This window comes from Oncorhynchus mykiss, chromosome 18 (genome assembly GCF_013265735.2).
Source record: "Oncorhynchus mykiss isolate Arlee chromosome 18, USDA_OmykA_1.1, whole genome shotgun sequence".
NCBI classification, from domain to species: Eukaryota; Metazoa; Chordata; class Actinopteri; order Salmoniformes; family Salmonidae; genus Oncorhynchus; species Oncorhynchus mykiss.
The window spans coordinates 56857651-56881191 of NC_048582.1; the positions used below are offsets into that span (position 1 = coordinate 56857651).

General features: G+C 43.3%; 1 protein-coding gene across 2 annotated transcripts; it reads left to right on the plus strand.

Annotated features, from left to right (window-relative positions):
• The first annotated feature begins 3846 nt into the window (after positions 1-3846).
• LOC110496564 (sorting nexin-10B) lies at positions 3847-18368 on the plus strand. 2 transcript variants are annotated; one of them, XM_021572534.2, is made up of 7 exons: positions 3854-4580; positions 12610-12649; positions 13348-13434; positions 13618-13718; positions 14754-14852; positions 16810-17016; positions 17230-18368. In XM_021572534.2, the coding sequence occupies exons 2-7, from the start codon at positions 12623-12625 to the stop codon at positions 17411-17413; spliced, it is 705 nt and encodes a 234-aa protein (XP_021428209.1). In that variant the 5' UTR covers positions 3854-4580; positions 12610-12622; the 3' UTR covers positions 17414-18368. The 2 variants fall into 2 exon arrangements, with proteins under 2 accessions (XP_036809210.1, XP_021428209.1); XM_036953315.1 differs by lacking the exon at positions 14754-14852 and having other exon boundaries at positions 3847-4580.
• The last annotated feature ends 5173 nt before the right edge of the window (positions 18369-23541 follow it).

Below are 23541 nucleotides of genomic sequence, written 5' to 3' on the forward strand. Positions count from 1 at the left end.
GACAGAACACTAAGCCAATCATGGTGCAACGCTCGTTATTTGCTGCTGGCTTGCCCCACCACCACAGAAAGCACTGAGCTATGCAGAAAAACCTGCATTCTAGAGCTGCCTTACTCAAGAAAACAAAAAAAGAGACCATGTTTGTATGCGGCTTTATTAACTCGATATACACTACCGGTCAAAAGTTTTAGAACACCTAGAGTGTACAAAGCTGTCATCAAGGCAAAGGCAAGGTATTTGAAGATTCTCAAAACTAAAATATATTTTGATTTGTTTAACACTTTTTTGGTTACTACATGATTCCATAGGTGTTATTTCATAGTTTTGATGTATTCACTATTATACTACAATGTAGAAAATAGTAAAAATATAGAAAAACCCTTGAATGAGTAGGTGTTCTAACACTTTTGACCGGTAGTGTATATATTTTTTACATTGTTTGCAAACTGATATGTGACACGTACTTATGCCAAAATAACATTAAAAAAAAACAGGCAAGCCTCCCCCAAAAAATTGTTTTGCTAAAAATGTAGGGCTCAAAACAGGTGTCCTGAATGACGGATTATGCTTAACTACAGTAATGGATGTCAGGCCTAATGTTTCATCAGGGAGCTACAAAGATTAAGTAAACACGTCACTGCTGAAGTCACTAAACAAATTATGTCATTCTATTTCTGTTTTTTTTGTTAAGAGAGGTTTACACAAAGTAATGAGACTGGGTGTGTAAGTATGCCTCCAGGATAATATGGTAAAGTTGTCCTTGTTTATCAACAAGATAGTCTAAGCCCTGAAACAAATAATTAAGTCCAAGGTCATCCAAAATCCATCAGATAAACCATTTTTAATTAAACCTGCAAAGCTGATACCAAATTCATAAAAAAAAATTGTTAGCACATTGGGAGCGAGAGACTGTTAAAGAGAGGGAGAGAGAGACAGACTGAAAGAGAGAGAGGAAACCCGATTTTGATAAACTCCCATATCTACTGGGTGAAATACCACAGTGTGCCATCACAGCAGCAAGATTTGTGACATGTTGCCACAAGAAAAGGTCAACCAGTGTAGAACAAACACCATTGTAAATACAACCCATATGTATGCTAATTTTCCCCTTTGTACCTTAACCATTTGTACATCATTACAATACTGTATATACAGTCGTATGAAAGTTTCCATGATTTCCATTTATAAATAATTGGGTGTTGGATCAGCAATTTCATTTTGATCTATCAAATAACTGATAGACACAGTAATATTTCAGTAGTAAAACGAGGTTATTGGATTAACAGAAAATGTGCAATATGCATCAAAACAAAATTAGACAGGTGCATAAATTTGGGCACCCCAATAGAAAAATCACATCAATATTTAGTAGAGCCTCCTTTTGCTAAAATAACAGCCTCTAGACACTTCCCATAGCCTCTAATGAGTGTCTGGATTCTGGATGAAGGTATTTTGGACCATTCCTCCTTACAAAACATCTCCAGTTCAGTTAGGCTTGATGGTTGCCGAGCATGGACAGCCCACTTCAAATCATCCCACAGATTCTCAATGATATTCAGGTCTGGGGACTGGGATGGCCATTCCAGAACATTGTACTTGTTCCTCTGCATAAATGCCCGGGTAGATTTTGAGCAGTGTTTTGGGTCGTTGTCTTGTTAAAATATCCAGCCCCGGCGTAACTTCAACTTTGTGAATGATTCTTCAACATTATTCCCAAGAATCTGCTGATATTGAGTGGAATCCATGCGACCCTCAACTTTAACAAGATTCCCAGTACCGGCACTGGCCACACAGCATTTTTTTTTTACCTTTATTTAACTAGGCAAGTCAGTTAAGAACAAATTCTTATTTTCAATGACGGCCTAGGAACAGTGGGTTAACTGCCTGTTCAGGGGCAGAACGGCAGATTGGTACCTTGTCAGCTCGGGGATTTGAACTTGCAGTTACTAGCCCAACGCTCTAACCACTAGGCTACCCTGCCGCCCCATGATGGAACCGATACCGATACCAAATTGTACTGTGGGTAGCAAGTGTTTTTCTTGGAACGCTGTGTTCTTTTGCCACCATGCATAACGTCCCTTGTTATGACCAAATAACTCAATCTTTGTTTCATCAATCCACAGCACCTTATTCCAAAATGAAGCTGGCTTGTCCAAATGTGCGTTTGCATACCTCAAGCGACTGTTTGTGGTGTGTGTGCAGGAAAGGCTTCTTCTGCATCACTCTCCCATACAGCTTCTCCTTGTGCAAAGTGCGCTGAATTGTTGAACGATGCAGTGACACCATCTGCAGTAAGATGATGTTGTAGGTCTTTGAAGGTGGTCTGTGGGCTGTTTTTGACCGTTCTCACCATCCTTCGCCTTTACCTCTCCGATATTTTACTTGGCCTGCCACTTCTGGCCTTAACAAGAACTGTGCCTGTGGTCTTCCATTTCCTCACTATGTTCCTCACAGTGGACACCGACAGCTTAAATCTCTGCGATAGCTTTTTCTAGCCTTCCTCTAAACCATAATGTTGAACAATCTTTGTTTTCAGGTCATTTGAGAGTTGTTTTGAGGCCCCCATGTTGCCACTCTTCAGAGGAGAGTCAAAGAGAACAACTTGCAATTGGCCACCTTAAATCGCTTTTCTCATGACTGGATGCACTTGTCTATGAAGTTCAAGGCTTAATGAACTCACCAAACCAATTGTGTGTTCCAATTAATCAGTGCTAAGTAGTTACAGGTATTCAAATCATCAGAATGACAAGGGTGCCCACATTTTTGCATAACCTATTTTTCACATCTGATTTAATTTCATACAACTTAATATTGCTACACTAAAAATCTTTGTCTGGACAATACCCCAGTACTCAGCTTTTATTAGAAAATGAATGGCAATCCACTGTGATCAGCTTCTGTGACGACAAAGTAAATTATTATGCAGCCTCAGAGGGGTGCCCAAACTTTTTCATACCGATTGTATACATAATATGACATTTGTAATGTCTTTATTATTTTGTAACTTCTGTGAGTGTAATGTTTACTGTTCATATTTATTGTTTATTTTACTTTTGTATATTATCTACCTCACTTGCTTTGGCAATGTTCAAATATGTTTCCCATGCCAATAAAGCCCCTTGATCTGAATTGAGAGGACTGTGTGAAAGAGAGAGAGAGAGATGCTCACTCACATACAGCTTATGCAGCTAGTTCTACTACTGTACAACTCACACATATAACATGAATATCAATGTATATAGGCATAATCACTGATCATACTTCCCTTTAGTTTTGGTTTGCATCACAGTCACGGGGGAAAGGGTAGGCTCAGTTAATTTGATTTTGTTAATCTAAACCCAAATAATGTATCTCTGTGATTCAAAGTATATAGGTATTATTGCATGTTGACTAACCAATCGCAGTGAAATTAGATGAAATATAGTCATGATCAGTTTCATATATTTCAATCATGTAAATTTAGTAGATTGGCTTGACAGTGGCATTGACGTTGTTTCTTGGCTAGCAAGCGAAACTTGACGTTACACATCGTTTACTTTTGGGAAAACTGCTCCAGACACTTGCCAGCTAGCTATCCTTAGTTCAAATAGCCTAAAGAAAAATTGTGTAATAATATGAAGCTGAAATTATAAACTATAAAATATAAACCCACCATAGTGATGTCGACGAAGAAGTTATGAAAATGTCCCAGGCGGAGGTTCTTGGTTGAACGTGAACGCGCATTGGACTGTAGTTCCACATAGAATCCCACGCCCACTGCGACGTATGGCACCGCCCTCCGGTGAAATAAAGACTGTCCGGCAAGAGAGTAGCCCCTCAAGTAATTTAATAGGATCTCCATGGGACAGCCATAGATTAAATTGTACGAATAAGAGTCAACATGTTCTTCTATAGCCTTCATCCAAGTCTTGTGGTTGTCATAAGTGGCCTCAATAGTCTAAATGGCTTCCTCTTCCTGGCTCCTTTAATGTTTTTTCTTCAGCTGCACTGATCTGAAAATACAGGACAGACAGATTGAAGCGATATGAAAGAAGCTCTCATCCTTTTTTTTTTTTGCATATGATCGTTGGTAAATCGTTATTTTAACATAAAATTTGTCCTTAATGATTGAAAATAATACAAGTGGAGGAAGCAAGCTTGACTATTGAGATGCACCCCATATTGTCAATCATCTTGCAATGTACTATCTGCTAATTGCAATTAGGGGTAGGTGTGCACTGGAACTAAAACTGACTAAAGTCAGCGGTTATTTTACCAGTAAACAATACTGTGGGGGGGAAGTCAGCAAAGAAAGACCCATCCGCTCCTATAGCGCAGTAAAATAATTGTTTATTTAAAAAAAAACATTTTTTTTATATGCGCGATTTGGTTTTACACCAGTTTTAACAGGTCCAAAATAATCACACAATTTCAGACCAGGAGCGTGTACGTACGAAAGGAAACAGAGCGCGCGCCTCATTATCATATTCAAACGAACTGCAGCCGGCAGACCCGCGAAATAGAGCACTCAGTGAAGAATAGCCTGCTCATGCGGCACTAACGAATTGCCAGCTGAAAGGATAAATAATCCGATACAAAAGGTAAGACACGTAGGCGTACTTTGCCTTTTATTAAAGATAAACATGCTTTTAATGTTGTGAAAAAGTAAAGTTTCCCATGTATTGACTCTGGTGCGTTTGCAACGGTTCAAATGCCAAACAAACCTGTGGAATGCAATCACCATTTCTCCAGTATTGTTCTGTATTTCAAGAGCGTGGCCATTTGTCTCTGTTTGCAAAATGTGTTTATTGCAGGCGGTCTAACATCGGCTTCCTCAATTTCGTTTCAGCCTAGGGTTGGGCCTCAAAAGGAACTCATGAGGGGCTGCAGTGGTTCAAGGATCTTCACATCCATACCCACACATGTAGTCAGAGCTGGCCCTAGCCTTTTAGGGTCAACCGAAGCTAGGCTGAACACATTACATTTTTAACAATTTTATTTCTGATAAAAGCTCGTTCATTTCATGATAAAAGCTAGTTCATTTCATCTGGCATGTAGCCCAGTTTCATAATATTATTTTATGTCCCAACTGCTTGATGTAGTTTAAGTAATCATGAAAAAACAGGCTTTAGGGAATTCCCCCTCCCCCGCCAGCTATTAGTGCTATTGATCACTGTGGCACCATCTCGCCTTCTGAAAGTTCTATTCCCAGCCCATTGTACTACGTCACAAGGCCTGCTTTGCTATTGTTGGAAATGAGACCTGCCCACGTTGCTGGTAGTTGAAATGTAAACAACAATTACTCATGGAACGCTGAGGTTGTCCCATTGTTTCCTATAGGAAAATATACGTTTGTCTGTATTTTGCCAAATCTCGCAGTGTATATATATTTTTTTTTAGTTGTCATGATTAACATGGTGTCCAATCTCCTAATTATGTAATACTGGGCAGTGTACTCTGTTAAACGCTAGCCCTGAAATACACTTTGCCCCTCCCCTCTCCAGTCTAGGTCCAAGAGGCTTCTAAACAGCTTCTACCCCCAAGCCATAAGACTCCTGAACATCTAGTCAAATGGCTACCCAGACTATTTGCATTGCCCCTCCCCTCTCCACTCTTGTCTTCTATGCATAGTCACTTTAATAACTCTACCTACATGTACATACTACCTCAACTAACCGCTGCCCCCACACATTGACTCTGTACCGGCACCTCCTGTGTATGTTTTTTTATGATTTTTACTCCTGCGCTTTATTTGTTTTCTCCTATTATTCCATTTTTTTTTTTTGAAACTGCACTGTTGGTTAGGGGCTCGTAAGTAAGCATTTCACTGTAGTGTTTGGCGCATGTGACTAATACAATTCCTCTTGACCATGATCCGCTGCTTTGTCTTGCTGACATTGAGGGAGAGGTTGTCAACACTGCCAGGTCTGTCTCATCGTCGGTTGTCAGGCCTATATCACTATTGTGTTGTCAAACGTAATGATGTTGGCGTTGTGCGCGGCCACGCAGTCATAGGTGAACAGAGTCCAGGAGGAGTATTAAGCACACTACTGAGGGGGCAACAACTCATCTGCCACGCTGACCCTCATAACCTGGGGGCAGCCCATCAGGAAGTCCAGGATCCATTTGCAGAGGGAGGTGTTCAAGTCCCAGGGTGCCAAGCTTAGGGATGAGTTTGGAGGGCATTGTGGTGTAGAACACTGAGTGGGAAGGGGCAGTGTAGAATGCGTTATCTGTTGGGGCGGTATGCGAATTGGCGTGGTTTCAAGGTGTCTGGGAAGATGGTTCCTTTTTTTTAAAGAGTTTCATGATTGCAGATGGGAACAGGGACTATGGTGGTTTTGAAACACGTAGGTATTACAGACTTGGTCAGGGAGGTTGACAATGTCTGTGAAGACACTTGTTAGCTGGTCAGCTCATGCGCAGAGTAAGCATTCTGGCTTTCTGAATGATAACCTATTTAAAGGTCTTAATCACATCGGGTACGGAGAGCGTGATGCGTCTTCCAAAACAGCTGGTATGCTCACGCATGGTTCAGTGTTGCTCGCCTCGACATGAGCATAGAGGCTGGTAGGCTCGCGTCACTGGTGCAGCTGGGTTTCCCTTTTTGTAATCTGTAATAGTTTGCAAGCCCTGCCACATCCAAGCATCAGAACCGGTGTAGTAGGATTTTTGCTCTTAGTCCTGTATTGATGCTTTACCTGTTTTGATGATTCGTCAGAGCCCAGCAGGAATTCTTGTTAGTGTCCCCGCTCCTTGACAGTGGGAGCTCTCGCCTTTTCGCTCTGTGCAGATGTTGCCTGTAATCCATGGCTTCTGGTTGGTATATGTGCATACGGTCACTGTGGGATGTAGTCAATGCGTATCGGCAGCCTGACTGTTGCGTGGGGGTGTGCGGTCAGTGGCAATCCTTAACCCCACCCGTGCCACTCCATGAAGTGTGCTTCCATGCTAACCAAACGAACACCACTGATTTTACAGATCATTGCACCTGTACATACCCCCTCTGTAAACATCCCATCTATCTATCTACCTCATCCCCATACTGGTATTTATTTTGCTTTTTTCCTCCTTTGCACCCCACTATCTCTACCTGCACATTAATCTTCTGCCAATCTACCATTCCAGTGTTTTACTTGCTATATTGTAATTACTTTGCCACCATGGCCTATTTATTTCCTTACCTCATTATCTTACCTACCTGGTGAAATAAAAAAAAATACTTACCAGGTTTGCACTCTTGGGATTCTGTCAACCAGCCTCATCAGGTAGTCACCTGAAATGCAATTCAATTTACAGGTGTGCCTTGTTAATTTGTGGAATTTCTTTCCCTCGTGCGTTTGAGCCAACCAGTTGTTGTGACAAGGTAGGGGTGATCAATAGAAGCTAGCCCTATTTGGTGAAAGACCAAGTCCATATTTTGGCAAGAACAGCTCAAATAAGCAAAGATAAATGACAGTCCATTACTTTGACCTTCATGTCTTAATCTGGAAAATTTCAGTGCCGTCGCAAAAACTGTCAAGTGCTATGATGAAACTTGCTCTCATGAGGACTGCCACAGGAAAGGAAGACCTTGTTGTTGGCTCTGCTGCAGAGGATACATTCATTAGTTACCAGTCTCAGAAATTGCAGCCCAAATAAATGTTTCAGAGTTCAAGTAAGACACATCTCAACATCAATTGTTCAGAGGAGACTGTGAATCAGGCCTTCATGGTTGAATTGCTGCAAGGAAACCACTACTAAAGGACACCTATAAGAAGACTTGCATGGGCCAAGAAACATGAGCAATGGACAATAGACTGGAAGTCTGTCCTTCTGGTGTGAGTCCAAATTTGCGATTTTTGGTTCCAACCTCCGTGTCTTTGTGATGCAGAGTAGGTGAACAGACAGAGAGCATGTGTGGTTCCCACCATGGTGTGGTGGTGCTTTGCTGGGGACACTGTCAGTGATTTTTAATTGATAAAAAAAAAATTCAAGGCACACTTAACCAGCATGGCTACCATAGCATTCTGCAGCGATACACCATCCCATCTTGTTTCCACTAAGTGGAAACATCTTTTTGTTTGTCAGAAGGATAATGACCTGAAACACACCTCCAGGCTGTGGAAGGGCTATTTGAACAAGGAGAGTGATGGAGTGCTGTATCCGATCTGGCCTCCACAATCACCCGACCTCAACCAAATTGACATGGTTTGGGTTGAGTTGGACCACCGACTGAAGGGAAAGCAGCCAACAAGTGCTCAGCATATATGGGAACTCAGCTGGTTGAGTGCCAAGCGTTTGCAAAGGGTCTCTACTTTGAAGAATCTAAAATATTTTGATTAGTCTAATTTTTGGTCACTACATGATTCCAGATGTTATTTCTTAGTTTTGATGTCTTCACTATTCTACAATATAAACTAAGACTGCCCTACAGGGAGACAAAACGGACAGCTGATCGTCCTGGCAGACCACGTGTAACACCTGCACAGGATCGGTACATCTGAACGTCAAACCTGCGGGACAGGTACAGGATGACAACAACTGCCCGAGTTACACCAGGAACGCACAATCCCTCCATCAGTGCTCAGACTGTCTGCAATAGGGTGAGAGAGGATGGAGTGAGGGCTTGTAAAAGGCAGTTCCTCACCTGACCTCACTGGTAACGTCTCCTATGGGTACAAACCCACCGTCGCTGGACCAGACAGGACTGGCGAAAAGTGCTCGTCACTGACGAGTTGCGGCTTTGTCTCACCAGGGGTGATTGTCGGATTCGCCCTTATCGTTATCGTTGATGGAATGAGCCTTACACCGAGGCCTGTACTCTGGAGCGGGATCGAGGTGGAGGGTCCGTCATGGTCTGGGGCGGTGTGTCACAGCATCATTGGACTGCGCTTGCTGTGCATTACAGGGAAGACATCTTCATGTGGTACCCTTCCTGCAGGCTCATCCTGACTTGACCCTCCAGCATGATAATGCCACCACTTACAGAACAAGCAGTATGGCTGATATCCTGCAAGACAGGCATGTCAGTGTTCTGCCATGTCCAGCGACGATCCCGGATCTCAATATTTCTGTTAGTCACATGTCCGTGAAACTTGTTCAGTTTGTCTGTTGAATCTTATGTTAACAAATAAAGAAACCCTTCAAATCTAAACTTGTCAGACACATGGTTAGCCGATGGTAATGTGAGTGTAGCTAAATGCTTGTGCTTCTAGTTCTGACAGTACAGTAATATCTAACAACAATTCTCCAACTACCTAATACACACCTAAAGGGGTGAATGAGAATATGTACAGTTGAAGTCAGAAGTTTACCAATGCAGGAACTCAGTTTTTCACCATTCCTGACATTTAATCCTAGTGAAAATTCCCTGTCTTAGGTCAGTTAGGATCACCACTTTATTTTAAGAATGTGAAATGTCTGAATAATATAATTATTTCTTTCTTTCATCACATTCCCAGTGGGTCAGAAGTTTACACAATTAGTATTTGGTAGCATTGCCTTTACATTTAACTTGGGTCACATGTTTTGGGTAGCCTTCCACAAGCTTCCCACAATAAATTGGGTGAATTCTGGCCCATTCCTCCTGACAGATGGTGAAACTGAGTCAGGTTTGTAGGCATCCTTGCTTGCACATGCTTTTTCAGTTCTGCCCACACATTTTCTCTGGGATTGAGGTCAGGGCTTTTTGATGGCCACTCCAATACCTTGACTTTGTTGTCCTTAAGCCATTTTGCCACAACTTTGGAAGTATGCTTGGGGTCATTGTCCATTTGGAAGACCCATTTGCAACCAAACTTTAACTTCCTGACTGATGTCTTGATGTTGCTTCAATATAGCCGCCACATTTCACTCCCTCATGATGCAGTCTATTTTGATGTGCACCAGTCCCTCCTGCAGCAAAGCACCCCTACAACATGATGCTGCCATCTCTGTGCTTCACAGTTGGGATGGTGTTCTTCGGCTTGCAAGTTTCTTCCTTTTCTTCTTAACATAACGATGAAACAAAAATAGAACCGTTTGTCCATCTGACCAGAGGACATTTCTTAAGTATGATCTTTGCCCCCATGTGCAGTTTCCAACCGTAGTCTGGCTTTTTTTATGGTGGTTTTGGAGCAGTGGCTTCCTTGCTGAGCGGCCTTTCAGGTTATGTCGCTATAGGACTCGTTTTACTGTGGATATAGGTACTTTTGTACCTGTTTCCTCCAGCATCTTCTCAAGGTCCTTTGCTGCTGTTCTGGAATTGATTTGCACTTTTTACACTAAACTAAGTTCCTCTCTAGGAGACAATGCGTCTCCTTCCTGAGCGGTATGACTGCTGTGTGGTCCCATGGTGTTTATACTTGTGTGCTATTGTTTGTATGGATAAATGTGGTACCTTCAGGTGTTTGGAAATTGCTCCCAAGGATGAACCAGACTTGTGGAGTCTACAATTGTTTTCTAATGTCTTGGCTGATTTCTTTTGCTTTTCCGATGTCAAGCAAAGAGGCACTGAGTTGGAAGGTAGGCCTTAATACCTCCAATTGACTCAAATTATGTCAATTAGCTATCAAGCTTCTAAAGCCATGACATTTTTTGGTTATTTCCAAGCTGTAAACAATTGTCATGTACAAAGTAGATGTCCTAACCGACTTGCCAAAACTACAGTTTCTCAACCACGCCACATCTCTTGTTAACAAACAAATTTTAATGACTACAACCTAAGCGTATGTAAACTTCCGACTTCAACTGTATATGGATGGCTGAGCGGCAAGGTGTAATAGATGGTATAACATTCTGTATATACATGTGATATGACTACGGTATGTTAACATTAGAGTGCATTGTTTGACGTTACTAGTGATCTGTTAAAGTAGCCAATGACTTCTCTATGTAGGCAGCAGCCTCTGAGTTGGTGATTGCTGTTTGTCCTTGAGAGCTGTTTGTGCATCTGTAAAATGAGTAGGTGTCAACTTTCGACTGGTACTGTAGTTGTCCTCAACTTCTGTTAGGTGTCCAGGTGAGGTTTGAGTCAAGTATAGTGCCATAGTTTAATACAAAGAGGAAATTGAAATGGTATGTCTGGATGGGCCCCATGTCTCTTGCAGATCTGGGCCCGGTTTCCTGATAGTTATGGAACTCTTTTTAAAGGTGCATCTGTCCTACAACAGCCGAAGACGTAACATGCGTTTCCCAAAAACACCACGCAGTGAGAATGTTCTGGGAGTGCGTCACTGGATCATGTTTTTTGCTACTGATAATTCAAAATAAAGGTAGGGCTGCTCTCTGATCAGCTTTCTCCATTAGAATCATTCCCTAACATTAGTTACGCAATACTGATGGATCGGCACCTTGACATATCACTTAACGGTTTACCCTATAATGCACTCAAATCAGATTCCTTTGGCAAATCATTGCACACGTTAAACATTTTACTGTAGCCTGCGAATAGAACTCAATTGACTGAACTTTACATTTTTGCAAAACATGCTCTTTCTGTGCCGTAGACCAAGGTTTCCCAAACTCTGTCCTAGGGCCTCCCTTGGTGCAGATTTGTTTTTTGACCTAGCACTACACAGCTGATTCACATGATCAAAGCTTGATGAGTTGGTTATTTGAATAGCTGTGTAGTGCTACAGCAAAAACCAAAACGTGCACCCAGGGTTGTCCCAAGGACCGACTTTGGGAAACTGTGCCGTAGACTGATCAGGTGAAAGCTATGATCCCTTACTGTCACCTATTAAATCAACGATTGCTGTATCATCAGCATATTTTACTGTGCGCATCCTGATTCTTATAGGGGTACAATTGTTGGTGTAGAGTGTGAACAGAACTGGCAAAAGGACACTGCCATGGGGTACACCTGTATTGCTGGTTTGTGGGTCTGATATTCGCATTGAACAGCACTCTTCTGACCCGACTGGTGAGAACCCACTGACTTGAGACGCACATTGGCGTCAATGGTTGCAAGTTTGCAACAGAATATCAGGATGTATTGTGTTGAATACAGAAAGTTGCCAAATGATTCTGGCATATGAATGTCGTTTATCCAGGTGCATGGAGAATCAACAGTAGTTGACGCTGCGGCCTGGTTTATAGTAGGGATGGGTGAAAAATCTCTTGCATATTGCGATATTATTTTGGACAGTATATTGATACTTTGACAACAAGTAACAATATTTTCTGTTAGTGTTAGCTAGCGCTAGTGGGCTGTACCTGCTCTAAAACTCTTTTTTTATCCTGTATCTTGTTCTCAATCTTTTTTTAAGTAGTGAGCCAATAATTAAGCTTTTTATTTCCCTGACTGATCAACTCATTTCTATTGTCTCACTGCAGTAGAAATGTATTGAGCTATATGTTTGGTACTTCAAATTGCAATTGAATCGCCATACATATTGTATCACCACCTAAGTGTCCCGATATCGTATCACGAGATACCTGGCAATTCTCAGCCCTAGTTTAGAGGATCTTGAAAGGGTCGGGTAGGCTTTGTGTGCCAGAGAAGGTGTTTGACTAAACATGGCCTTTTTCTTCTTCTCTCTGATGGTTTTACGTAATAGAACTGATTGTCAGTAAATTAACTGTAGAAAAACTGTTACTAGAGAAGCACAACCTCATTCTTGCCAGTTTGCCAATTGACTGAATGCGGTTCTGTCCCATCTCCCCCAGATTCCAGTCTACGATGGAGATTGACAGTCTAATGAAACAGGCAAGTGATAGACCTGTCATGACTCTCTAATCCTGCTCATGGAGAGCTATAGGATGTGCTGACTTTTGTTCTTGGCCCAGAGCTAATACACCTTATTGGGTTTTAGTGCTGGTCTGGAAAGCCTGCACATGCTGTAGTTGTCAAGGATGAAGGCGGAGCTGGTGGACGTTAACTCTCTATTAAACCTATACTGTTTAGTTTTTCCTTGTTGTGAAAATTATTACACCGCACACCAAGTCTGTCTTAAATGAATACTCTTTGTCAGCAAGCTGGAGGTCAGTCAAACTTCAGTGTATAAAGTACCGGTCTGAAGTGAGCTCTAACATGGCAGTCCCGTTAGTTCCCTTAAATACTGACAAGTTAAATTTGCATGATCTAGCTTATCATTCATAATGTTTGCTGTACTCATGTGACTGACCAATACCTCAAGGTTTCTTTAAGCTGGGACGTTGAAACTGAGATTCCTTTCTCTAAACAAGGTTCTGGGCATACTGCCAAATTGCAGATACTGATAGTGAGGATTCGTTCAGTCACTTGCATGAACACAGAAATTGGTTTATAGAAAAGCACAACTAAAAAAAATCACACTTTGACAGGTTGGGTAACATTTCTGCTGAAATGTTTCCTCTCCTGTGACTTCATTGCTCTTGAGCAAAACAATTGCCACACAGTTCCCCTCTGAACACTGTTCTTTTCAGGAGTTTGTCAGTGTCTGGGTCCAGGAGCCACAATTCCACAAAGATGACTTCTGGCACACGCACGTTGACTATGAGATCTGTTTACATGTGAGTACTACTGCACAGCACGCTTCACTTGATGAACATCATTAAACAGTAACATCTTCAGCTTCTGAGAGATTGAGGAAGCTGTGTATTTATTGGCAACTTCTAACTTCATGACAATCTGAAGTGGGGTAATATTGGCTATAAACCCTCTGCTAATTTGATTTACCTTCTTCCTGTGTTAAGACCAATAGCATGTGTTTTAGGAAGAAGACTTCCTCTGTGCGGAGGCGATACAGTGAGTTTGTTTGGCTCCGGCAGCGTCTGCAGGACAACACTATGCTCATGTACGTATAATCCATAGTGATAGTTCACTGTAGGCCCTCTTCACTGCATCATTTGATCACTCCTGCAAGGATGTATGCACTTGTCTTTCAGGGGTTGACTATTCATACTTTTGGTAATGTGGTGTTCGCAGGTGTCCACATCTCTTTCCAAAATCATGAGCATTAATATGCAGTTAGTCGCCCCTTTGCTGCTATAACTTCCTCCACTCTTCTGGGAAGGCTTTTCATTAGTGTAGAAACATTGCTGCCATTCGGCCACGAGCATTAGTGAGGTCTGCCATTGATGTTGAGTGATTAGGCCTGGCTCGCAGTCGGCATTCCAATTCATTCGAAAGGTGTTTGATGGGGTTGATGTCAGGGCTTTGCAGGCCTGTGAAGTTCTTCCACACTGATCTTGACAAACAATTTATGTATGGACCTCGCTTTGTGCACGGGGGCATTGTCATGCTCCCACAGTTGGAGGTACAGAATGGTCTAGAATGTCATTGTATGCTGTAGTGTTAAAATTTCCCTTCACTGGAACTAAGGGCCTCTCCCCAACCATGAAAAACAGTCCCAGAACATTATTCCTCCACCAAACGTTAGTTTGCACTGCGTTGGGGCAGGTAGCATTCTCCTGATTCATCACTCCAGAGAATGCATTTCCAAAATCCAATGATGACAAGCTTACACCACTCCAACCAACACTCGGTATTGTGCATGGTGATCTTGGGCTTGTGTGCTGTTGCTCGGACATGGGAACCCATTTCATGAAGCTCCCAGCGAACAGTTATTCTGCCGACGTTGCTTCCAGAGGCAGTTTGAAACTCTAGTGAGTGTTGCAACCGAGGATAGATGCTCTTCAGCACTTGGCATTCCTGTTCTGTGAGCTTGTGGCCTACCACTTCGCAGCTGAGCTGTTGTTGCTCCTAGACGTTTCCGCTTCACAATAACAGCACTTACTGTTGACAGGTGCAGCTCTAGCAGGGCAGACTTGTTGGAAAGGTGGCATCCTATGACAGTGCCACATTGAAAGCCACTGTTGTCCCTTTCCAGAGAGTTGCCCAAACTGCCTCCCCGGAACCCTTTCTTCAGTATGAAAAACCCCTACAAGGTCAACCAGAGGATGAATGGCCTGCGGGAGTTTCTAGAGATGTGAGTGTCCTTGTTTATTCCTCTCCTCAGCCTTATGAATGGCTGCCAGGTTGTGCATGTTCAAAAGGTTTGATGGGATGATCCAGACAGCCCATCTATGGGTCTGATGCAACCAAAGTCAGTTTGTCAGATGTTTTCCTACCTCAAGTGGTTGTCCGGTCAATAGTGATGAACAATTAGTGCTTTTGGAAGTTGTTTAGATTTGAAAAAAATCACGGCTTTTGATTTAAGGTTAGAATTTAAAAAAATACATTATGAAATGACATTACAATGAGTTGAGCTTTCTAATGGAAATGGAGCCAAAAATGGTGAACATGAACTTATATGACATAAAATAATATGACTTAGTTTCTAATTGATTACTTTTCATTCCTTAAAGTCACCATCTCAGGCAGTAGCAGCCAGACGAGAACAGCTATACGGTGCATTCTGGAAGTATTCAGAGCCCTGACTTTATCCACATTTTGTTACTTTACAGCCTTATTCTAAAATTGATGGAATGTACACACAATACCCCATAATGACAAAGCAAAAACAGGTTTTTACATTTTTGTAAATGTATTAAAAATAAAAACCTAATATTGCATAAGTATTCAAACCCTTTAATCAGTACTTTGATGAAGCAGCAACTACAGCCTCAAATCTTCTTGGGTATGACACTACAAGTTTGGCACACCTGTGTTTGAGTTTCTCCCATTCTATTCTGCAGATCCCCTCAAGCTCTCAGCTTGGATGGGGAGTGTCGCTGCACAGCTATTTGCAGGTCTCTCCAGAGATGTTGGATCAGGTTCAAATGGATTATGGTCATTGTAGTTAATTACCACATTTCTACGCTGAATTAGGTTGAATATTTGCTTAATGAAAACTACAACTCCCTTCAGGCGTGTGTCCCACATAGCCCCTGACTTGATATCTCTCGCTCAGCATTGGCCTCACAAACTAAATGGAATTCAAGTAATTGAACTGAAGTTGGTCAATTAGTTTAATAACCCAAAAATGAAATGTCGGTTAGTTGCAGTGGTGGGAAAATACCCATTACCATACTAAAGCAAAGATGCGTTAATAGAAAATGACAAGTCAATGTCACCCAGTAAAATACTACTTGAGTAAGTCAAAGTATTTGGTTTAAAATATACTTAAGTATCAAATGTACTGAAGTATCAAAAGTGTAAATCATTTCAAATTCCTTTAAGCAAAGCAGATGGCACCATTTTCTTGTTTTTTAAATTTAAGGGAAAGCCAGGGGCACGCTCCAACAACAAAATGTACAAACAAAATGTATCAGAGCCAGTAGAAGACCAGGAATGTTCTTATGTGTGAATTGAACCATTTCTGTCCTGCTAAGCATTCAAACTGTAATGCACTTTTAGGTGTCGGGAGAATGTATAGAGTTGTCAAAGTACTGATACAAAAAAAATGAAAGTAAAGATACTTTCATGTACTACTTAAGTACTTTACACCACTGGTCAGAGTCCATAGCAATCTGGTGTAGATCCCCTTTTGTACATTACGAATCATTTTTGGGGGGATATTTTTATCCCAAATGAATAGCAATATAATTCCATCACATGAATTCAGATTTTCCTCTGACATTTATTTTGTAAAGCCTCTGCTTGCCCTGTATAAGATGTTATATTTATGGCACCAAACGCCATCCAGTGGCTTTTACCAGCAACTTCATTAATTTCCTCCACTCCACTTGAAACAGAAGCCATTTATGTACTGATTACAATGTTGATCTCATTTTCGCCTAGTTTCTCCTGTCATAGAGCTTTGGCATAGGGTACCAGAGCTTAGAATAACAATTCACTTAATCTCCTACCACACTTTGTAACCTGGAGCACTGATAACTTCAAAAACAAACTGAAAATACGGCTTGTGTGGTGTTCTTGATAGTTGTATGTATCTACTGTTCATTAATTAGCCAACAAATTAATCTTTTTCTCCTCGTCCCCAGTATCCTCCAGGACCCCCTGCTGCTGTCTGACAGTAGAGTGCACCTGTTCCTCCAATCCCAGCTGAGTATGACCAAGATGGAGGCATGTGTCTTGGGTCGGACACGCTACACAGTGGCACAGGCCATCCAGATGTGTAGTGACTGTCACCGCACACGCTTCCCCATAGAGAAGGGCAGCAAGGTGTACTTCAACTCAGACTGTGAAAGGTAAGTAACGGTATGAACTCACCTAACTGGTGTGGCATATCAAGAAGCTACAGATTTCGTACTAAATTTTACAGATTAAGACTGTTTTTCAATGACATCCATTGACTCTCAACAGCGATTGTCTATGAAAAAATGCATGATTTGATATCAGCTGCTGTCGGAGAAACGACGCAAGCCGACATGACCTCTGACCTTTTTATTCCGTACTTTCAGCCTCACCAGCACCACGTCAAGTCTGGGCCACAGCCATGACTCTGGGGTCCCCCAGAGCCCCAGCCCTCTACCCTTTGACTGCAGCACCTGTAAAAATTCTGACGGCAACATTCGCATCCGGGATGAGGGATTCTTCAGCAGTCTGTCAGAGTCGTCGTGTGACCAGGAACACATGGAGCCCTGACACACCACTTCCACACACACGCACAAAGGGGCTGTTTCCCAGACAAAGATTAAGCCTTGTCCTTTCAAGTGCTTTTTATTCCATGGCTAGGCTTAATCTTTGTCTGGGAAACCACTCAAAAGACTGTTTGCTACTGTTCCTGATGTGCTTCTCAAACCTCTGATTAACTGGTGGCGTAGAAAGGTATTTTTATGTGGTTCTGTTGGAATTCTCTCTGCGTCCCCATCGGTCTTTTTAAAATGACTGAGCCATGTTTTCTTAAAGGATTATTTTATTGACATACCCTCTATTGCGGACCAACTGGTGTTACTAGTGAATGAGTCTTGTCCAAAACAGAATGTTGTCTTAATGCAATATCTCATTCTTGAATTCTAACTTGTACCTTACATTTTGTTCCTTTGTATGTGAATCGGTTTACCTGCAATCATACTAGGAAAGGTTTTTAAATTATACTTTTAAAAAAATAATAATAATTTGCACGATTAAACTGTGCTATAAGGTTAGCAAGGGAGGCCGAGTGTTGTATAGGCTCACTTTTTAAAGTATTCCAAGTATCAATTTTTTTATTTTTAAGAACTAACTTGATGGTTTATTGACTTGGTGGTTGGTGCCCTTTGAAATCCTGGAATGTCCAAGTAATTTTTGTTGAAATGTGCTTTGGTTTCTTAAGGTTATCCCTGGGCTTTCCTTCAGCATTAACTTCAGTAGGCTTAGAAGAGGCTGGTGGAAAGTGCTGTAAGACTTATTGTGATGGCTGCTATGGTATCAAACATATGAAACCACATTTGACGCTTCCATTCCGCCATGACAATGAGCCTGTCTTATAGCTCCTCCCACCAGCCTCTGGCCTAGATGTCTTCTGTTATGAGTGACGATCTATACTGAACAAAAATATAAACATGTAAAGTGTTGGTCCTATGAGCTGAAATAAAAGATCCCAGAAATGTTCAATATGCACAAAGCCTATTTCTCAATTCAAGCGTTTCTCCTTTGCAAAGATAATCCATCCACCTGACAGATGTGGCATATCAAGGAGCTAATTAAACCATGATCATTAAACAGGTGCACCTTGTGCTGGGGACTAAAGGCCACTCTAAAATGTGCGGTTTTGTCACACAACACAATGCCACAGATGTCTCAAGTTGAGGGAGCATGCAATTGACGTGCTACTGCAGGAATGTCCAGAGCCGCCAACATCGTTTTAGAATTTGGCAGTACGTCCAACCGGCCTCACGACCACGTGTAACCATTCCAGCCCAGGACCACATCCAGCTGATGAATCTGGGTTGGCACAACCAAAGAATTTCTGCACCAACTGTCAAAACGTCCCTAGGAAGTTCATCTGCGTGCTCGTTGTCCTCACCAGGGTCTTGACCTGACTGCAGTTCGGCATCAACTGATGTCAGTGGGCAAATGCTCACCTTCGATGGCCACTGGCACGCTGGAGGTGTGTGCTCTTCAAGGATTAATCCTGGTTTCAACTGTAACCGGCAGACCTAGTTTGTTGTCGTGGGTCAGTGATTTGCTGATGTCAACATTGTGAAGAGTGCCCCATGGTGTTATGGTATGGGCATGCAGAGCTATGAACAATTGCATTTTTTCCAATTGCAATTTGAATGCAGAGATGCCGTGATGAGATCCTGGGGCCCATTGTCGTGCCATTCAACTGCCGCCATCACGTTTCAGCATGATAATGCAAGGATCTGTACACAATTCCTGAAAGCTGAACATGTCCCAGTTCCTCCATGGCCTGCATACTCACCAGAAATGTCACCTTTGTGCATGTTTTGGATCTGAATTGAGGTTTATGACCGCAAGTTCACGCCAATAAAAAAACTAGTTTGCACAGCCATTGAACAGTGGGACAACATGCCACAAACAACCTGATCAACTCGATGCTAAGGAGATGTCACGCTGCAGGGGGCAAACGGTGGTCACACCAGATACTGATTGGTTTTCTAATCCAACACTACTTTTTAAAATGAATTCTAACATGCATATCTGTATTCCCAGTCATGTGAAATCCATAGTTGAGGGCCTAATGAATTTATTTCAATTGACTAATTTCCTTATGAACTGTAACTCAATCTAATTTTTTAGTTGTATTTTTGTTCAGTGTAGTTGGCTTTTGGATGCCTCACCAGATGTCCTGTGCTATCAGCCCTGTAGAGGGTGTTGTAACATCTAAAATGAGCTCCCTTGGAGATGAAACCAGTTCAATATATTCATCCCCTTCATTTAATGTCCACAGTTTAAGATGCACAATGTTTGTCTGATTTTGAGATTCAAAAGAATCTGCGTTAAAAGAAATCCTGAAACTATAGTCAGACAGTACAGTATGAAGCTCGGCCTTAACTGCTTCTCCAATGGAAATCCCTGATCACACTTGGAGGTGACATTGGCTAGCTGAACTCATGCACATAAACACAATCGGGTCTAACGGCCGTCTCATGCCAAACTGCACATATGCAGGCTGTCAAATCTAAGGCACGCCTTCGATAAGCCCGACATTAGCCCGACTAGGTTGTGAGGATGAACTAAGGAATCATTTTTCACTTCTCTTATTGACTTCTCAAACTCCGGCCTGGTCTGCTTTGCAATCGTATCCTGAAGTCTCGCGATGTTGCACCTCTGGGTTTAGAAACTCTGTGCTATATTGCCAAGATGTAGCTTTTCTGGGTCAGTAACATGGTGTTGTCTGTGCTTCTGAGGCATGTTGTGAGTTTGAAATCCCGGGTCTTCTGTGGTAGGGATGGCTGGACAGTATTCTATAGTCCAAACCCTTGTCATGGTGAGTCAACCTTTCTCCCCTCTAACTCTGTTTGCTAGCCCTTTTCCTAAGCAGTCTCCTACTGCTTAATTTTACTAACCTTCCCCGTGAGTTCTAACCTACGAAAAAGTAATTTCTGTATTTGAAGTGGTGTGAGGAGTGTTTCCCATCTATTTCGCTCTCACACACTGCTTAGAGATGTCTTAAGCTCTGGGAGTATTTCTCCCTTGACAGGGAGGGGGGCTGCATGTGTGTAGGCTACCTAGCTTATTAAAGTGTGTGTCAGGTCTGGCAGAGTGCTGACTGGACTGTGATTTGGGCATTCTGACAATGTATCATGGTTGCTGGCTAAAGTCACTTCCCCTCTCACAAAGACAGGCCAGCAGACTGAACACGCGCCTTGGTTTGTGTATGCTGATGAGTTATTTTTGTTGTTGGTGTATTTCTTCCTGCTACACTACTCCTGAGCTGGTGACCAGCAGCACCCAGTCAGTTCTGCCAGGTGAGCTGTACTAATTTAAAGGGGGGGTAATCGGGGGTATTCATCTGTTATTAAACACGCCACGGATTTACCTGTCAGCAGCAGGACCTGTGTGTGCTTCTGTGTGTCAATTTGGGGCAGGTAGGAATACTGTGCAGCACGTAAATTGGTAAGTGGGGAAAACAGGTGAAGGCTCAAATAAGACGGCATCGGTCCCCCTCCACTCCTGTCCTGCAGCCCACTTTAACCAAAGACCTAGCCAGCCCGTCCTCTCAGGGATTTAACAGACGCTCTTATCCAGAGCGGTTTTTCAGGAGCAATTAAAGGCACTTCAACAGATTTATTTTACCTAGTCAGCTCGGGGATTCAAACCAGCAACCTTTCGGTTACTAGCTCAGCGCTCTTAACCGCGCGGCTACCTGCCGCGTTTTCTAAGCCAGTGAAGCTGTGAGATGATATGAGTCCCTACTCTGCAGTAGTACAGAGACCTAATGATATTCATATGGCACTCTTAACACATGCACCATGCACACTCGTACAGAAAGCGTGATATTCAAACTGTACAGTAAGTGTTTGTTTGACCTTATTAACGGGCACGCTGGGTAATACCTGAGCATTGCACACGCCGCACACAACCCGTTTCATTCCTCCAGGGCCTATAGTCAGTTTCCTTCTGAAAGGAAATGCTGCTTCACGGTCCTCAAAGGGGTGGGTGTGTGTACAGTTCAGATATACTGTGTATTCATGGTAAGTCTGTTGCAGAGCAGTAATTTCTAACTCAATTTCCAGTGTGCATCGATGCGCTCCTTACCTACAAAACAAAACTTCAACCCAAATGTTCTACAAAGCAATTAGGGTGTCTAGTGAATTGTGAACGAGCTGCACTGCGTCGCCCGATGCTCCAGGCTTGTGTGATATTTTTAATTGTTAATTTTCTGTCACATTAGTCAACATCCCAGGCTGGGCAGGTGACTGGCTTTCTAGGCGATGAAATTTCACATTTTCACACTTGATATTTCCCGTTCGGATGGAGAGTCTTGTACCCTGTGTCTGTTACATCTGTATGTGTGTAATGGAGGGAGACAAAAACAAAATTGACAAACTTATTTTATGGCTGTTTTACATTTTACATCTCTTGACAACCCTACAGAGATGGAATGTCAAACTGTCAATATCAAATATTCCTCTTCATTTGTATTTTTCCGTTTTTGCCCCATGTGTCACTAACCCTACACACATACTTTTTCCATTTCCATCCTACTTCAAACCCATCCACGTGCACACACACAACCCTTCCTCCACACCTGAGCCCTACACACCCATCCACGCGCACACACACAACCCTTCCTCCACACCTGAGCCCTACACACCCATCCACGCGCACACACACAACCCTTCCTCCGCACCTGAGCCCTACACACCCATCCACGCGCACACACACAACCCTTCCTCCGCACCTGAGCCCTACACACCCATCCACGCGCACACACACAACCCTTCCTCCGCACCTGAGCCCTAAACACCCTTCCCCCCCCAGATCAGCACCTTGTGTTTGATCATCTGGTAATGTACCTAATCATGGTCTATTCCAAGTGACAGAGGGCTGGGCCAATGAAACCTGACGTGGCTGATGGCCCGCCCCTTATGAGTTGGGACAAAATTGAAAAATGTTGTTGCTGTTGGATCGTTGGGCTGATTAGGGTAGCGTTCGATAACAGCCCGTGTCCATTCATCAGTGTCCGGAGGCGGCCAGTAAAAGGTTTCTCCGGTCTCACAGTAGTCACTTCCCTATGTGGCCCTCGCCAATCTCTGTCTGCCAGGATCAGTGTCATATAGCCAGGACCTAACCCTGCCCTGATAAAAAAAAATTGCACACAAAGAACCTGCTGACATACAACCTCTGATATGCACAGTGACACTCACAAAACGTGCTCTGTTTTAAACACAGAGAGAGATGACCCTGCCCTCAAGTGCATTGGTCACCAATCACAACCACTTTGTCAAGGCACAGGTTACCGTGACGACTCTAATCTCCTAGCAACAGAGTGGGTAATTCGTCTCCATTGAAAGGTGGGGGGGGTGTCACAGATGGGCAGCAGCGGCTGGGGATGGCAGGAAGGTGTGGGGTGAGACGGAGGAAGTGAGAGGGGGTGGTGGGTGGAGATGAGACAAGAGGTGGGGCAGAGGGGGGAGGTGGTGGGGCAGAGGGGTGGGTAGGAGGGAGGCAAGAGGGGAAGGTGGGGCAGAGGGGGGAGGAGGTGGTGGGGCAGAGGGGGGAGGTGGTGGGGCAGAGGGGGGAGGGGTGGGGCAGAGGGGGGAGGGGGTGGGACAGAGGGGGGAGGTGGTGGGGCAGAGGGGGGAGGTGTGAGGGAGAGGTGGGGCAGAGGGGGGAGAAGGTGAGGGAGAGGTGGGGGAGAGGTAGGGCAGAGGGGGGAGGAGGTGAGATGGAGATGGGGCAGAGGGGGGAGGAGGTGAGATGGAGATGGGGCAGAGGGGGGAGGAGGTGAGGTGGGGCAGAGGGGGAGGAGGTGAGATGGAGGTGGGGCAGAGGGGGGAGGAGGTGAGAGGAGGGTGTTAGAGTCAGGAGCAGCAGAGACAAATGGCCCCAAAATGCAGTATTAATCTGTTGCTGATCTGCTGCCCTTTAAAGCCAATAGCACTTAGAGACAGAGGGTGGGTGGGGGGCGTGTCTAGGAGAGAGAAAATGGTATAGAGAGAGGGAAGGAGAAAGTTTTACAGAGAAAGGGTATTGGTAAGAGAGAGAAGAGACTGAGAAAATGGAAGAAAAAGCTGAGTTTAACACAGAGCAGGATGGGTGCATTCAAACATTAGTTTACTGTTGTCAATGAATGTACAGGTTAGTTGTACCTACTGTCC

Bases quoted from the DNA above. Each gene is read 5' to 3' on its own strand.
- LOC110496564 (XM_021572534.2), top strand. From the start codon at position 12,623: ATGGAGATTGACAGTCTAATGAAACAG. The intron at 13,719-14,753 runs GTACGTATAATC...GTCCCTTTCCAG, and splicing joins CAGGACAACACTATGCTCAT to AGAGTTGCCCAAACTGCCTC. The intron at 14,853-16,809 runs GTGAGTGTCCTT...CCTCGTCCCCAG, and splicing joins CTGCGGGAGTTTCTAGAGAT to TATCCTCCAGGACCCCCTGC.